Genomic DNA, 16,556 nt, shown 5'->3' with positions numbered 1-16,556 from the left:
TTGAAAAAGCTGCTGTTTGACTTGATGTAGATATACCCACCCATGGCTAGAGTGTGTGTATGGTGAAATGCTTTGCTGTTTCAATATCTTTGATCAACGCAAAACCAGATATCCTACTTTCTAAACTCCAACCGTGCAGAACAGACCAGAATCACTCTCGTGCCCCCTACCACAGGCTTGTGTCTACTCCTGTCCCACCACAGTGGCCCCCTCCATGCCCAGCTCAGAAGACGGCAAAGCCACCTCGGAAGCATCCTCATGGATATCAAAATCGGGGTCGGAAGAGGGTAGCATAGCATCAGAAGACATCAACTCGGTATCCGTCTCCATCTCCTCTTCTTCCTCACCCAAACAGCCCATCCCGATCCCGCTGTCCAATCTCCTCTTCCTCCTCTGTCCAGCACCACCGCTCGCCCCTTTCTTCGTCGCATCCAAACCCCTGCCCATACCCATACTCATCTCGATGCCCAACCCCCTCGAAAGGTTAGATTTCTTGACACTGCTGGACCTGCTCCGCCGCCGCCCCCTCTCGACCTCAACCCGGCCTTCCACCTCCCCTTCGCCATTCACATCTTCACTCCCCTCCCTCTCAAGCCCAGCCTCACGCTCGCCATCCTCCACATCCACAAACCGGACCAGACTCACCGGCGTCAACGGCTCCCCCTCGCCACCGGCTTCGGCAACATCGTCCTCATCCTCCATCTCCCAGTTCGCGCCCCTGACCTTACAGCCGCGGACATAGCTCTTCCGGATCTCCGAACACTTGGTGAGACGCATCCTCCGAGATCTGCAGCCGCGACTGCAGTTTCCCGACCAGGGCGTTGAGACGCGTGGATTCGGCCTGCGAGGTCGCGAGCGCGGTGCTGAGCGTCGAGAGGCGCGTGTTCAGACTCTGGAGCGAGTTTGCATGCTGCTGATCCTTTTCCTGGCTGCTTTGCTGGAGCTTGAGTTCCGACTCGGCCTTCTGCGCCTCCAGAGTCGAGAGCTGGATCTGCACGGCATTCAGAGCTTCGATCTTCGCCAGCCGCTGAACCGCGCTTTCTTCCGCTTTATGCCGCCCAGTGGACTCCGCCGCAACTTTGGCTTCCAGGTCTTCGATCCGCTGGGAGGTGGAGTCATGCGTCTCGTGCACCTTGAAGCTTTGCTCGTTTTCAAGTTGAATGACTAGCCCTTCGAGTCGCGTGACGTCGGAGCGGTATTTGTCTAGTGCCGTGATCAGGCTGGTGATGGTGTGGTCTTTTCCACGCCATCTTTTTCGGTGGCTTGCAGTTTCATGCGCATGGCTAATAAGTCGTCGGCGCCCTCTTCGACTGCTTCTTCTAGCTCCTTGATCCGCTGGTTCGCTTTCTCAGCGGCGCGGAGACCGCATTCGAAATTCCCCTTCAAGGTTCGCTGCTGCTCGTGCATGCTTCGGAGCTCTGCTTCGCGTTCTTGCACACGGCGGGAGAGGAGCTTCAGCTTAGAGATCGCTGCAGGGAGGACTTGTGCGGATTCGTGGAGGCCGCTGGGCGTCTCTCCTGGGAGGGCGCGTTCGAGATCTAGGCGAGCTTGGCGAAAGTGGGCGCGGATGTTGTCGAGGATAGAGGAGATTGAGCAGTCATCGTCTGAGGGACTAAACCCGAGGGCGCGGAGGTCCGCCTCGAGGTTGTGAAGGACGAGTTCGGCATTTTCGGCGCGGTGGATGGTGGATTTGAGGGTTTTAGACAGGTCGGCGTAGAAGGTCTTGGGTGGGGAGGGGAGCGAAGTTGTGGATGTGGTGAAGGACGGTTGTCGTTGCTGCTGCTCTTGAGTAGATGGAGCTGGAGAGTCTTCGAAATGGAGAGATGCGCCTAGATTGGTCGAACTTGACGGGACGGCTTGCAACGCGGGAATATCTCCTCGAACGTCGTTGAAGAGTTTTCTCTTTTCTTGTTTGGCCGACTCGAGATCAAGAGCCATGGCCAGTATCTCCTCATCTATCGTGGTATCGACCGGTTCTGAATGAGTAGAGATTCGATTTCTTCCGTCGGGGGTGTTTGGCTCCAGAACGGCTGCATCATCATCATAGATGGGAATGGTGTCACCGCTATCACTAGCAGGACAAGGAGGAGCAACGGCCTTATGCACATTCACAGCATCCCAATTGATGTCCATGTCGTCGTCAAAGCCGGCCGGCATGTTTCCTTCATTGAAGCTCTGGCGCAAGTCCTCGAGCTCCGCTTCAACAATTTTCTGGCTGGAAGACAACTCCTCAACTGTTGAATGATTGGCAACAGCATTTTCATGTTTAGCAGCTTCGAGTTGTTTCTTCAGTTCCTCCAATTCGTGATCCTTTGCATGTAGTGCCTTCTCGAGTTGAGCTTTGTCCCTTCGTTCGGATTCGTAAGCGTTCATCTCCTGGCTGAGGCCATTGCGGCGAAGCCGACGTTGAGTTCGACCATCAAGGACCGCACGGAAGGGCGTGAACTGTATTTCTAATGGTTCACTCCGAGCAGCGGTGGGTGTGGAGGCGCGTCTTCGAGGTGTGCTAAGGTTTGCACGTCCTATGTATGGAGTCAAGCCGCTGGTTGCGGCGGAAGACGTAGCGGTAAGTGACCCTGGATTAGAGAAGCGGACTCGTTTCTTAGATCTCGTCCTAGCGGGGGTATGAGGTGCACCGTTGGCGGAGTTGTGTACTGCAGAGCCAGTGGCTGTCGGCTTGCTTGGAGAAATTGCATCGCTTCGTCGCTTGCCACGGCGGAGAGCTATGGGCTGATCGAGGTCGATGAGATTGGTAGTGTCGTCAGACATCGTCGAAGCTGTTGCAGTGGGTAGAGCACTCTCCAACCATGTGGTGTATATGCGAAGCAGTCGAGCTCGTTCAGTCTCCCAGTCAACTGATCTAGGCAGACGTTTCTTGCCTGTCATTAAGCTTTTTAAGGCAGATCTTCCTCCAAGATTCATCCACGACTTTCTGCTGCAGAATGAAAAGATTATTTCATGGAGCAAGGGAATGCCGAAGACTGAAGCTGAAAAGGCATTCCTACTCGCAAATAAACAAATGCAAACACAAAATTCGTCAACAGGCCGAACATAAAAGCAGCGGTTGATTACCGCTTTGGGAAGTTTTGTAAACAAATGACGCAGAAAGCCAAGCTTTTTCCAGGGTCCAGCCACGCTAGTGTCACGACACGCCTTCACGCGTCAGCATCAATTGGCCCTCGAACTCCAAACATTAGAAGCTAGAAATTTGATTGCTGGCCAAGCTGGTTGACAGCAATGATGCCCAAGCGTCCTCCTTGGCCTGACCGACTTCAACTTCCAATTTTCATATTATGTCTTTTTCCCTTGCAAAATATGTACGTCCCGACAATTCCACTATGAAAAGGTCTGTCTCTCGCTAGGAGAAGCAAAAAAGGAACGGCATGCGGCTCAATTGTCGCACTGAACACCGCAAGCTGTTCCGTGCTTGGACTTACCACTGCTTCCATGTACTATTTTGGAGCTTCCTGCGCCCAGAAATGAATCTTTGGATACGAGAATGCATAGAGCCGCGTGCAGCTAGATGCTCCTCCTGAGAGACGGACTTCCAGTTGGCGCAGTGAGACCTTGGTCTAGAAATTCCGTGTATGTAGTCAAGAATAAGCCAGATAAACTCAAATGATGGGTCAGAAAGCCATTCTTTTTCCTCATTTGTTTTCTCCTGCTCCCTTTGCCTTGGCGTAAGAATATCACTTTTCTTTCTGGCACATATCTTATCTGAGAGAGAGCCAGAATTTAGGTACATCACAATCAGGTGGACGTCTGGAAGGATCTTGAGAAACGGTCGACTCGAATTGCGGTTCTGCGTATGAGCTAATTTTGGGGTTTGTTTCCTAGTCTTCCCAGTCTTCCCCAATTTGACTAGGCTAGCTCCCACTACGTCACAACGTCACAGCTCCAATTTTCGGTCGCCATTTGTTTGTCATCTTTGGTAGTTGATACTCTACTTCTTCGACGTTAGAATAGCAAGCTGACGCTTGAGGACGACGCCCGAGGCAAGTGATGACTTTTACTGAGTACTTCGTCTTGTGAGCTCCTCTATCATGTCTCACGAAACTTCCTCACCGACATCCTCGAACCCGCCAGATGAACTCCCGAGCCCTACCATGAAGAACAAACATGCTCAAAATTACAGATTACGCGTAACAGCAGGCTTATCCTACGATACTAGAACCCATGTCGTCGTCCCTGTCAATGCGCCGCAAACCCTTCACCTTGACTCGGAGCATATGCTGCTATCTGTCGCTGTTCGAATAAAGAAGTTCACTGGCCTTCCCGCCTCATTGCCTACCACCTCACCATACTTCACCCATCCGCTCCACCTATCCGATCAATACAGCATTTCGTTCTCATTCATTCCCAAAGTCGATATACCAGGCAATGACTTGCTCTTCGGCAACAACTTCGACAGACCAATACGAGACCGATTGCCTCCAGGCTTCAACCAAGCATTCAAGATCGTTAAATGGTTCATCGACCCTGGTCTTGAAGGCGATCCGTACGCCGACAGACCATATCTATATGGTCCCGCATTAAGCAGTTGGAACATCTTGAGGATTGGGGAAAAGATCTTCGAGCCACAAAAGTCCAGATCCAACGGTGATGCTGAAGAGGAAGACTCCCCGTCGACCAAAGAAGCTGAACAGACGGAGGACACAGACGCGTGGAAAATCCCTAACGTAGAGTCCTTTCACGAAACCATCGTCGAAGAAGGTGCCGAAGGTTCAGGCGCCAAAGTCCGCTCTTCGCTCTCCATCCCACCTGACTTTAGCGCCCGCAAGAGGCATTTCCTCACGGAATCCAATCGCGAGAAATTCATCTTTGAAGCCGGCCGATTATACCAATCCGACTTCGGAAACCCATACCTCGATTTCAACGACTTCAGCCTAAAGCTACCCGGCTTCAGTCTCAACGTCATTAAATACGTGGATGAGAAGACACATGAACTGAGATATGTGCTCAAGAACCGCACAACTGATGATATTTACGCGGTTGTGCTGTTTTCGCTGCTATTTGGGGATGAGAGGGATGAGATCGGGCAGAGGGATCATCCACCGTTGGATGAGGAGGCTCCGAAGGCAGAAGAGGCTGTGAAGGAGAAGATAAACAATACCAGCAGAGCTACGGACCTGAAATTTGGAGATGAGAAACCGCCGGGTGAAGATGACGTCGATTGAGGGAGACGAAACCAGATCATCAAGATTTCGTGGGCTTTACCAATCCCTCGAAAGAGAGCACATCTCGTCCCAAACAAGTGGGATGAATGATGGCGTCGCACGCTATGACTAGGATTTGACTGCTCATGATACCCGTGACACACCGAAGAATCAGATGACTTTGCTGCTTTTCTACCAACACTTCCTCAGAAGATTCGTAACTAGCGCGCTACGGCAGTCCGGCGAGCAGACCAAGCATCCTGCCTAGGCATATGATCGTTGGAGTGCAGGAGGCTGCTCATTGCTCAAACAGCGTTTATTCTTCCTCCTCCTTCTGCTGGATACATCTGCGAGTTTGGTATATACAAGCCCCATATTCATAAGAAGTCACGATTGGAAGCCAAACTGAGCAGGTAGTACCGAAGAGCCAACAATGAAATACATCTTCCTGGGTTAATGTAGAGCTAAGAGATTGCATATTGCCATCGCCAACCGTCTCATGTCCTGCACTGATCCAGATCCAGTCGCAGGATGGAGACATGGTTATGATGCTACGTAGTCAAAGAAGGAGAACAAAATCACCGAACAACGCTCCAGAACAGGTATACTGGTAAGATGTCATAGATATAGATTTTAAAGTGAGGATAAAGGGGTATATTGCACGTTCTTGCTGAAAACATCTTCATGATTCCTGCCCGATGATGAAGGTCCAACTCTGGCTTGCTTGCTTGTGATGTAAATCGTGCATCGACTCAGCGCACCTAACCGACCATAAAGCAAGTATGAGTCTCAGGATCCACGAAGACCCATTTCACGTGGGGCAGCCTTGACTCGTTCACGAAAGGAACGGGCGGCGCCGTGTTCCTCCTCGTACATCAACAGCGCTGCCCCACCAGGCTATCATTCTCCCAGATCAGACACGAGTCGATTCCACATGGTTATTTCGTAGTACGAGGACCAGTTCAGGAGGCGTTCCTCACGGGCGGCTAGTGCGCTAGGGCTGGGGAGATGGTTGAGAATCCGGTCGAATTATACTGTCCAGATGTCTTGCTAAATGACGATAATTATGCCGTCCATGTCTTCTTCCTCACCGGTCTTGTAATTGGAGAGTTGGTTTGAAACGGCGTTGAGCGATATCTCTGAGACGAGGGCATCGATTTGATTTTGTATTTCTGCTCAAATGGGAGCTTCACTTCGATTTGCTTCCCGTTTCGGAGCTCGTTCCACACTTGCAGAAGCTCCGCAGGATTTGCTGGATCAGTTGCCAGTAGTTCGAAGTTGACGCCTTTCAGCTTCCGGTATGGTAGTTGCTCCCAGGATAACATATTCTGATCCTCGGCCTTACGCGGCTTGTGGTATCGAGGGCGAAGACACCAAAGAGAACCCAGCGGATCGAGGACGTCGGTTCTGGGATGCTCACCGGACCTTTTGGCGGATGCTCGTTTAGGGTTTGGAGAAATGTGGAAGGTGATCATGCGGTTGCTATACAGCTCCCTTCGGACTTCGTGATAGGATTGGCGACTTGTGGCGAGGATACCTGGACACCGTTTTTGTGGGTGAGACTCGTCAAAAGGCCTGCGCTCCGCGGCTCCGGTAACAATTCTTTCCAGATCATGATACGAAATTCGCCAGGAAGGGTAAGAAAGGGCTCCGAGTGGTGACAACTATACAGAAATTGCATCTTGATGATGGTTTGGGTGTGGTATCTGCTTGCCCCCGAATAGTGATGTTCATGGAAACCCTCAAGAAGGACCCCACTCACAGAGACAGAAATGACGGAAGATACGAATGAAGATATATCAGCCGGACGTCTGAAGATTCTTGAGACCTTGTGACCATCGGCGGCCATTTTTTGCGGTACCCAACTAGGACCCACATATATCGTTCGACCATACCATATTACTATACCATTTTCAGATGAAAGTCATAGGCTTTTTCACCAAGCCATCCACGAGCCCCTCAAGCAGATCTCGTTTTCGTTTACGTTTCTGCTCAGTCTCAACCTCGGGATGGATCTGGTCTTCAACTTCCTCGTCCTCTGTCGGCGAGCCCTTCCAACAATGTATTGATCCATCACCGTGCCCAGAATAAAGCTCTAGGCCTGAGTCACTGTCACCTTTGAACCTCAAGGCGATTGAGTTGATCCTTCCTCCACTCGTCAACTTTCCCGTGCTGACAGTCTTCTGCGGGCTTTTTGCTGTACCTGGCGTTCGTAAGACCTTCAATGTAGTACCTTCATTCATATCCATCATGAAGATCTCGCCCTTCCCTTCATCGTTGGGCCAGAAGAGACTTCCCTTTCCCGGTCTGCTACACTCCACTGGCGAAATCAGAGGCATGAACTGTCCATTCCGGCCATTCTTGATGCGTGGACCGAAATGCACCAATTCATTTCTTCCAGTGGCTGCGTCCCACACGCGAATTCGCTGATCGTGGCCACAAGTGATTAGCTTTCTTCCACTATCTGCCCAACATACGCCTGTTACTGGGCCATTATGCGCCTTGGCGTTCCAGTCCAGTGCTGATCGAGGCTGATAATTTGATGCATAATCCGGATTTAGAACACCAATGGCATCGTCATTGTCCAGAGAAGCAAAAGCGCTGTGGGCTCGGCGCACATCGAAGAATAGAACGCGCCCGTCAGTTGAGCCTGAAGCAAGCAAATGCTCAGAACGTGGAGACCAACACACCGAAAACACTGCGCCACTGTGACCAGGTAGTGTTTGGACAGCAAGACCTGTCCGTAAATCAAGCAATTTCACAGCTGGATGCGCTGTCCCTACTGCGATAAGTGCTGCTGAGGATGCGATCGATGACAGAGTATGGGCGTATGGTGTATCGATCAATTCAAAAGTGTGAACGGGGGCAATCCGAGCGGCATCGACAGAGAAAAGCTTAAGTGTCTTGTCATAAGAAGTTGTAAGAATGGTGGAGGGCAATGGATCGAAAGGATAAACGGAAAGGGATGTTAAGGCGTGGGTATGAGCACCAGGACTGGACCGGAGAATCGAACCTGCTGAGGTGTAGGTGTAGAACTCATCTGGGTGATAGTCTTCTAGGTCCCATAGTCGAACAGCGGAATCAGCACCGCCGGATATGAGGTATTTTCCCGTTTGAGCATCGATAGCGAGAACATTGACACCTCCGTTATGGGCCACTGCATTTTTCCCTGCCAGTCCGGCCTCATCTACGGTCTGTTCTCTTAGGCCGGAAGAGCTGGGAAGACCACGAGCATTGAGGTTGCCAGGAATGCGCTGTATTCCAAATTTTACAGACTTCTCAGGAGTCACAGCATAGAGCAATCGTTGATATTGGGCACGCTGAAAGGCGTGAGGGTCAACCAAACCCAACCGCCGGCTCAGCAACAAGTGATTCATGCATCAACGATGCGCGGACTGTAAAAGTTGTGTGTCTAAGGCAGTGGGTGATTGCATGCGGTGTGATAAATTCCGAGCCAGTCTAAGGTAGATTTTCTGTGATGTTCTGCTGGTCATGAGAAGCGTCCCCCAAATACCATTGACCTCAATTCAAACTCTTCTCCACCATTCTTTCGAGGAATGGATCATCCTATGGTAAATTATAATAAAGTCAGAAGAAGATGATAACTAAGGTTAAACTTAAGTTAGTCATTATGTCTCGGAGCAAAAGATCCCGGAATGAGAGCCAGGCACAACAGCCACCATCAGAGGATACCATGCAAAATGAGAGAAATCCTACACGGTCGGCAACTGTTTATGATGCCGTAGCAGGTAGCAATATCGTGCGCAAGAAACTGCTTCAATTCTGATGTGACTAGGACGTGTTGGAAGCAATGGGTTTATCGATGAGAGCACAAGGCCGATCAGGACACGCAATGGATTTCCTTCAACTGAATCTGCTTTTGAGCCCCTAGAAGTCCTCTTGCGTCGAGCAACGGCTCCAACAGAAGGCAGGGCAGATGTCTACTTTGCCGATGAAAATCTAAGGCCCGAGCAGAAATTGCCAGACTCCGAGCTTCTCAAGGCAAGCCATTTATATGCATCGGACTTTTACGGAATCAACGCAGAAGGACGGGGTAAACGTGACTTTAAGAGTCTAGATGAGACAGCTCTCATTGCCCTGGGAATACTTTTGGAAGAGGCCGCCGTTCAAGTACCAGGCAAAACTGGAGATATGGTTCTCGTGGAGCCAGAAGGGTTTGACAGCTTTATACCTGAAAGCAGAGCAACACAGATGCAGATTAGCGGCCGAGTGCCCCGAGTCGAAACGCCGCCATATGTGAGTGAAGAATCAAGCGACGAGTCTTATGATGATGGAATGCGCCAGAGAAAGAGAATGCGAGCTCGAGATAACGAAACGATGTGATTACCAGGATTTTGAACCTCTATCTCGACATTCTATAGTGCCCTCAGACCTGAGGGCGTAGGCTCAAGTTCAGTCAGACACCTTGCTTTGTCTTCCAGGCCTGATCTTCCTGAAAGTCAATTCTGTAGCGGGGAGATATTCCAAAGGAGCTTGACAAAAAAGCTCTGGAGGCTTCCCACGGATCGTGACCCACTCGGCTCCGGACTAGTTACGCTTCATTCTTCCATAGAAAAGTTTGGGAGAGACACAATTGCTTATCTCATTGACCCCCGTTCTGCTTCCGCACATTTCCCATCAATTTCTCCTCAATGTGAGAAAACTTATTAACTAGAATTCGACTCTCCTCAACAAACCAAATCTGCCTTAGAAGAGACTAGCAAGCGCAAAGTAGTAATGGTGCCTCCTAGTTGAGAGTAGATAGCTAAAAGAAGAAATTTCGTGGAGGGACTTGGATGACCAAGAACTTAGTGAGAAGAAATACCTGGACACATGGCTGACGACATACAGGACAGAGGTTTTCCACGATCGAGAGCAGCACACAGCTTTGCAGCGACCATGCAAGTTGCCCGAGAAAAGGAAATCAGGGGCGGCCGCCGAGTTGACGTATCAAGCACTTTTATCCAATGCGACGCGGTTCGGAGAGAATGCCATGGTGCGCTCTATGTTGAAGGGGAAGCGTCAGAGATTGACATGCGTAACGTGCTGCCTTCGAGGCATAGCGTCGATTCTGCAGGACAGGTGTTCCATGCATTCAAGGGGTAGTATGAACTGACGTATATCGCAATGGCTGTGCTATATACGGAGTGGTAATCTGAAGAGAACTGCCCTGCAGCGCCAAGGCCCTACACCTGAACGTGAGAGAGAAAGCTTATTCGAAGAAGCTTTTGGCGGACATCGCCTTAACCGTCATCAGTTAAGTGAGGGGGGGCGGAAGGGACAATCGGCGCCCCCAAACGTGGCTATTTCCCATGTTTAGTAAAATATGTCACAGTGCCCAACTCATTTGGCCAACCTTCGCCCCACATTGTACCACAACAAGACTCGCCATGAACCCCCAAGACCTCCAAGCCCCCAAGCTTTCCCATCTCTGCGGTCCCTCCTGTCGCTCTCTGTAGATGAAAGCTTGGCCTACGAATCTTCCTTTATCGTGCCACCATCTCTTCTCAATAGTTGATTTTTGCCGGTCAGTGCTTTTGACGAAGCCTCCGGTGTCCTGCTTGCTGGCAAACCTGGGCTGATCCGATCCAAAACTGCGCTCATCCGGACAAGACCCGGGTGGATATTTTGGTAGGTACTAGAAGACGTTCAATTTCCACCTCCACGCAATTGAATGCTCTATGAAATGATCTGCGATGGATCAAGAGATGTGTCTCAAAAATCTGTGTCATTCTGACAGTTACTTGTTTTGTTCTGCACTTGTTTTGCACGAGTCCTTGCAATGTGTCGAACCCCTCATCTTGTGCTTCTGAGTGACAACGCGCGTCATGCACTGCCACTATCTCAATTGGCACCCTCGGTAGCATATTGGCTGACAGATAAAATGATTGCGCAGGAACGTTTGATACATATCACGCACAAGTTAGCCTCTGCCAACAAAACATTCTACTTGAGCGTTCCGTTGTGGTACCAGCGATCGGCTCCGTACAGGTTCCGTCCGAAGCGTTCGGGGTAAGGATGGAACACAGCTTTACAACGTGACGGATATGCCTCTCGACACACTATTTTCAAGCCCTGCGTCCTCTATCTCGCGACGAAGTTCTATCTTATCGCGTTTCACTGCCCCCTTAGCCAACCGAAACCGCAATATCGCCGAATTCTATGTCGAACCGGATAATCCGTGGAAGTCGTATTTTCCAGGCGAGACGATCAAGGGCTGCGTTGTTCTGACAGTTGCGAAACCTCTTGCAATCACCCATTTGGTCGTCTGTCTACACGGCCATGCGCGGGTTTACAAAAATCAGGTTGTGCCTGGCGATGGCTTAGCAGCGTCCGGCTTCCTTGGACCAGGCCGTGGAAGACGAGGTGTCGAATACCTCGGCAACGGCTTCGCTTCGCTTTTCGAAGATGAGGCTGTTCTATGTGGCGAAGGACTTCTGAAGAAAGGAGTATATAAGTTTAAGTTTGAACTGGATTTTCCACCTGGAGGACTACCCAGCAGCATTGACGTAAGTGGGTTTATTTTCTCGCAAGCAGCCTTGTATTGACAGTGATGATCTAGTTTGAGCGAGGCACCGTCTCCTATTTCGTTACGGCAACCTTGACACGGCCAACAACTATAGCGCCAACGCTTTCTTGCGATCGCCGAGTATTTTTTCAAGACTCAATAGATGTAGGCCACATTCCTCTCCCAACACCTCGAACAATCTCTCTAGAACCGATAAGCAAACGAAGTAGAGTCAAAGCCAGGGTCAAGCAGACATCTCTGGATAAGGTCCGAGAATCCTCCTCTTCTCGTGCAATGAAACGCACAGAAACAGAGCACACTCAGCTCTCAGATCCTTCATCAGTAGATCGACCTCCACTCAGTCCGGCCCCCAGCGATCTGAGCTCTTCAAGCGCCATTACTACTAGCTCGCAAAGCTTCCAGATTGTGAATGACTCTCCACCGACTACAGGTGCAAGTCTTGGAAACAGTGAGACAAAAAGCAGCAGCACATCCATGTCCGGGAAAGCCATCACTGCCAGCACCGAACTTCTGAAAGCCGGAGCGCTGCCTGGGGATACTATTCCCCTGAAGATCACTATCAACCACACCAAGCCGAACGTGCGCGGCCTTGTAATTGTGACCTTGTACCGACAGGGAAGAATCGACATGCATCCTCCCATCCCGCTCACATCAAGAAACAAGGGTAAAAGATCTGAGTATGAGGATGTTTATCCGAAGTCCAGAACTGGGCTTGGCGGGCTGCATTTCTCTAATAGCTCACCAAGTAGTATATTTCGCAAGGACTTATGCCAGACTTCCGCAATGATGGTCGTCAATCCCCACACGTTGACAGCTAACGTTAGGGCATCAATCAGAATTCCTGAAGATGCGTTTCCTACCATGGCCAATGTTCCCGGTAGCATGATCGAGTTCAAATATTACATCGAGATCGTGATAGACTTGTGTGGAAAATTGGGTGAATCAAGGTTTCTTCCACGAATTTCGTTAACTTCGCCACCACAGAGTTTCATCAGCACCAATGGTGATTCTGGGCTTCAAGTGACCTCACACTGGGCAGATAACATTCTTGACACGGCGCAGCTGAGACGGGGGAAGAACATTGTGGTCTGCCTGTTTGAGATCACCATAGGATCGACAGACTCCACAAGAGCTTCCAAGAAGTGGAACGGCGTGAGACGAGCAGAGAGCCAACGGTCAAGCAATATGGCCGAAACAGACCCGTCTCCGGCCGAGGCAGAATATCATATGGAGAATGGATACTACAGTGAGCAACATGGCTACGGTGGATGGAACGAAGACCAGGGACATTGGACAGAGACTCAGCTGCCTGTCCCGCGATTTGTTCCGCCTCCGGAACCCGAGGAGGAAGTGGACGAGAAGACCAGGTTAAGGCGGCAGGAGGCATTACTACTCCCTAGCCAACCTCCAGAAGAGGGCGGTTTTTCTGCGGCTGGAGACGCCGCAGCTCCCTCGGCTCCCTTCATACCTGAGGAAGACGGTCTGTATGAAGATTACGGTGTGCACGATGGCTTGGAACAATCATATCCGGAACGTGTTACCCCTTCGGCAACTTCAGCTCGATCGGTCGATACCATAGTACCTTCCTACTTCAATTCTCCTCCAGCAGTCAACGGATACCACGATGATCCTACGGCAGACGACAAGCAAGAGCTTGAGCGGCAGCGTTTGATGACAGAAGCCAGTGCGCCTCCAGCGGATGATGATGACGAGGGCACTGCTGGGCCTTCTGTGGCAGTCGATGCGGCAACTGCACCAGTCGTGACAGAAGAAGACGAATACAATGCACATACACTTTGTAACGATCATGTAGCCGGTGACAATCTACCACGATATCGACGATGATTGGTTCTAAATAGCGGTGGCGACACCGGTTGGGCGTTGTGGTTTGTGAAAGATATGATACTAGGGCCGGCCATCTGTGGTATGGACATTTAAGGGAGGGAATTTTGCTTCTCTGGCGACTATAGCAGCATGTCCAAGTAGGACGTTACTGATTGGTAAATATATGTCCGAGGACGATGGGCTTGTTACGTGATCAAGTGGAGCCTAAGCGAATGCTGATCTTCGTTGGCACACCATCCATTGCATTGACCCTGAGCCGCATCATTGTTCCGAGCATGACCTATTAGGCTCTCATCCATAGTAATCCTCTTCCTCCTCATCTCCAAGCCCCTTCGACCTTTCAGTTGATCTGGCGAGCACAACCTTTTGGAACATCTCTACGCCGATGATCTGAACCTACTAGTCTTGAATAGCAGCATCTTGTCAAGCACGAATACGACAATTACGACGACCTAAGTCCTTCACCAGGGCAGACATATTTTGATCCCAGTCTTGTTAGCTGGCAGCTTGACTCAAGCGCGTCATAACTGGCGCAACAAGCACGTACGAATGTGCGCAATCTATTTTCTAGAAATAAACTCAGGATCTTTTGGTCATCAACCTCGGCGACGTGGTGATTGACTGTTCTTGAGCCTCCAACACCTTCTATCGAGTAGCTCCACCAAAGCATATCATCCCACGTCACGCATCATGCCCACCCTCGCCTTCGCAACCTTCCTTATCGTCTGCCGTAAGTCGAGGTCCCTCTCTGCATAGCCCCAACCCACCCTGGTCCCATCTCTCCCCAAGACCCAAGATTAACATGTCCCACGCAGCAACCGCCTTCTTCCTCGGCATCCTGCCCACCTCCCCCAAACCGAGGCGCACCTCCGCCTGCTCCACGCCTCCCCGGCCCTCATCGTGCGGATCCTGCACACGATGATCTTCGTCGGGCTCGCGGGGCTCATCACCAAGCTCTACAGACCGTCCGAGTCCAACATGCTCTTCGACGGCGGCAGTCTCGTCCTCTACATGTGCGGCATCGTCGTCTACGTCGCCAACATCGTCAAGGGGCTCCGCATCGCGACGCAGGGGACGTATGGAAGCGAGCTGGAGAACGTGAGCCGTGCGGGCCGTGATGACGATCCGCGCGAAAGCGTGGTCGGGCGCGAGGACAACCTGAAGGTGCTGAGTGCGAGCAATACCATCCTGGCGCTGGTGTTGGTGGGGGTGTTGATCCTGCAGGCGGGGCAGTGGTATGCGGAGCGCGCGGAGGAGAAGGAGAAGGTTAAGATCCGCGAGGAGGAGGAGAGGCGGCGCCGGTGGGGAGGAGGGCCAGTCAGAGGGAGGCCAAGAAGTCGAGATGATCTCCGTCTCGGGATTAGTTGGGGGGGTTTTTGGTCGCGAGCGAGGAATGGAAAATATGTTGGTATTTCATCCGGCAATTATACACAAAATATACATATCTGAAGCGATCGCCGGGCTCTTCTCCTGGCCCGTAGCAAGCATGACCAACCCGACTTACCTACGCCTTGGGAATACGTATACGTCGCGACTCTGTTTCTCTAACGAGTTGAACAGCAGCCCATGCAAATGCCTGCCCACATTATGTACAGCCTCATTCACGGCACCGGGAGGCCTGTGTACCCTCCCCTCCTCCTCCTTCAGTCGCCCCAAAACGTCTCGCGCTATTACGGGAAATCGTAAGTAAAATAAATAGGTTTGCTCAATTATAGGCTGCACTTATCGCATATTTCGTTATGGTGGCCTTGTCGTCTGACACCTCCTCAAGTGACATACACGTATTATCTCGTACTGCCGTAATTGGTGAAGGCGTTTACCGGGGTCGAAGCCAGCGGCTGTGGTGGAGGATATGTAGGTGTTGCAGGATAAGACAGGTGTGGATAGGGACCATTCATAGCTCCGAAGTTATGCGTAGCCTGAGCTGAGGGAGGAATGGTAGGAGGAGGTGGTGGTGGTGGAGGAGCCGCGTTCCGGCCTTCCTGCGACCATAGTTTCAGGCTGCTCTTGTAGTAGCCTGGCATCCTCGGCTTGGCTTGTGCACTGTTTTGAGGCGGAGCAGGGGGAGGGGGTGGTTTGGGGTTGCAGAACGTTGCTGGGCCAGGGTGTGCGGTGGAGTTTGGGAGGAAGTTGTTCGAGCTGTTGCGAGGCGGGTGATGAGCTAATGCGGATGGGAAGGCGGGTTGTGAGGCGGCGATGGTCATTTGTGGATTTATTGCTGGGTAGTTCTGGGTAAATGGTTGATATGGCTCCTGGCGCATGCCATTCCAATCACTCTGCAGGCGCGGATCGAAGGTTATTCGGTTGTCGCCTGTGAGGTATTGTGATTGCGAAGCTGGGTCGTGTGCATTGTCTCCCTCTTCTGCGTGCAGCGCATCGTTCAGCTCGTCGAAGAGTTGATCATCTGGTCCTGTCGAGACCTGCCGATTATGTCCATCCTGCGGTGGTGGTGCTCCTTCGCTGCTTGACATGACATGCGCCGCCGAGGCTCCCACATCCGGATTGGAAGCCAAAGAGCCCGACGTTGGCTTGACAGTCTGTGGCCATGGTTGCGACGGTAGGAACGATTGATGCGAATACGGAGAGAAGCGCAATGAATTGGTTTGGAAGGTTTGCGCGTCGAAGTGTGGCGCGCCGGGAACAACACGCTGCAGGTCGCCTGAATTCGGGTCGCTGGGCTCTTTGATCTGCTCTACTGGGACTTCAGACTGACGAGCAAGTTCCCGCGCTATTGCTTGAAACCGCCATAGCGACAGAGGTACCTCGAATATGATGCGTTTGCGGGGTGGAGGAGATGGGGATGGAGTACGTTTCCGTTTTGTCATGATGGTTGACAAGAGTCGCTGGATGGTCGCCTGAGCGGTATAATGGACTCTGCTCTTGCAATAGCAATTGAGGTTATGATGCTCCCGGCGTATCGCCCCGAGTCGAATTGAAGTCATGGGTCCACCGGGACTCGCTGCACGTGATGCACCTTCATCACGTGGAAAAGACGCCAAGAGCATCTCTTCTCACAATCAAGACTT

At 51.4% G+C, this 16,556-nt stretch overlaps 7 protein-coding genes across 7 annotated transcripts; 3 read left to right on the top strand and 4 right to left on the bottom strand.

Moving 5' to 3' along the window:
- Positions 1-183: 183 nt before the first annotated feature.
- EPUS_07536 (uncharacterized protein) lies at positions 184-2,769 on the bottom strand (the record flags this gene model as incomplete). The annotated part of the gene is made up of 3 exons (XM_007803774.1): positions 184-753; positions 815-1,102; positions 1,246-2,769. 3 exons carry the CDS (start codon positions 2,767-2,769, stop codon positions 184-186), a joined length of 2,382 nt encoding a protein of 793 aa, XP_007801965.1.
- Positions 2,770-4,043: 1,274 nt separating this feature from the next.
- EPUS_07535 (uncharacterized protein) lies at positions 4,044-5,177 on the top strand (the record flags this gene model as incomplete). Its single annotated transcript, XM_007803773.1, has 1 exon — positions 4,044-5,177. The coding sequence occupies one exon, from the start codon at positions 4,044-4,046 to the stop codon at positions 5,175-5,177; it is 1,134 nt and encodes a 377-aa protein (XP_007801964.1).
- Positions 5,178-6,220: 1,043 nt separating this feature from the next.
- On the bottom strand, positions 6,221-7,005 carry EPUS_07534 (uncharacterized protein; the record flags this gene model as incomplete). The annotated part of the gene is made up of 2 exons (XM_007803772.1): positions 6,221-6,820; positions 6,919-7,005. The coding sequence occupies 2 exons, from the start codon at positions 7,003-7,005 to the stop codon at positions 6,221-6,223; spliced, it is 687 nt and encodes a 228-aa protein (XP_007801963.1).
- A 64-nt stretch (positions 7,006-7,069) lies between these two features.
- EPUS_07533 (uncharacterized protein) lies at positions 7,070-8,533 on the bottom strand (the record flags this gene model as incomplete). Its single annotated transcript, XM_007803771.1, has 1 exon — positions 7,070-8,533. One exon carries the CDS (start codon positions 8,531-8,533, stop codon positions 7,070-7,072), a length of 1,464 nt encoding a protein of 487 aa, XP_007801962.1.
- Positions 8,534-8,787: 254 nt separating this feature from the next.
- Positions 8,788-9,500, top strand: EPUS_07532 (uncharacterized protein; the record flags this gene model as incomplete). The annotated part of the gene is made up of 2 exons (XM_007803770.1): positions 8,788-8,905; positions 8,953-9,500. 2 exons carry the CDS (start codon positions 8,788-8,790, stop codon positions 9,498-9,500), a joined length of 666 nt encoding a protein of 221 aa, XP_007801961.1.
- Positions 9,501-11,203: 1,703 nt separating this feature from the next.
- On the top strand, positions 11,204-13,530 carry EPUS_07531 (uncharacterized protein; the record flags this gene model as incomplete). Its single annotated transcript, XM_007803769.1, has 2 exons — positions 11,204-11,665; positions 11,719-13,530. The coding sequence occupies 2 exons, from the start codon at positions 11,204-11,206 to the stop codon at positions 13,528-13,530; spliced, it is 2,274 nt and encodes a 757-aa protein (XP_007801960.1).
- A 681-nt stretch (positions 13,531-14,211) lies between these two features.
- EPUS_07530 (uncharacterized protein) lies at positions 14,212-16,355 on the bottom strand (the record flags this gene model as incomplete). The annotated part of the gene is made up of 3 exons (XM_007803768.1): positions 14,212-14,877; positions 15,058-15,197; positions 15,326-16,355. 3 exons carry the CDS (start codon positions 16,353-16,355, stop codon positions 14,212-14,214), a joined length of 1,836 nt encoding a protein of 611 aa, XP_007801959.1.
- Positions 16,356-16,556: the final 201 nt, after the last annotated feature.

This window comes from Endocarpon pusillum (assembly GCF_000464535.1).
Source record: "Endocarpon pusillum Z07020 unplaced genomic scaffold scaffold2726, whole genome shotgun sequence".
Classification (NCBI taxonomy): domain Eukaryota; kingdom Fungi; phylum Ascomycota; class Eurotiomycetes; order Verrucariales; family Verrucariaceae; genus Endocarpon; species Endocarpon pusillum.
The sequence above is the reverse complement of the archived record's forward strand: the minus strand, read 5'-3'. Positions and strand labels throughout refer to the sequence as shown.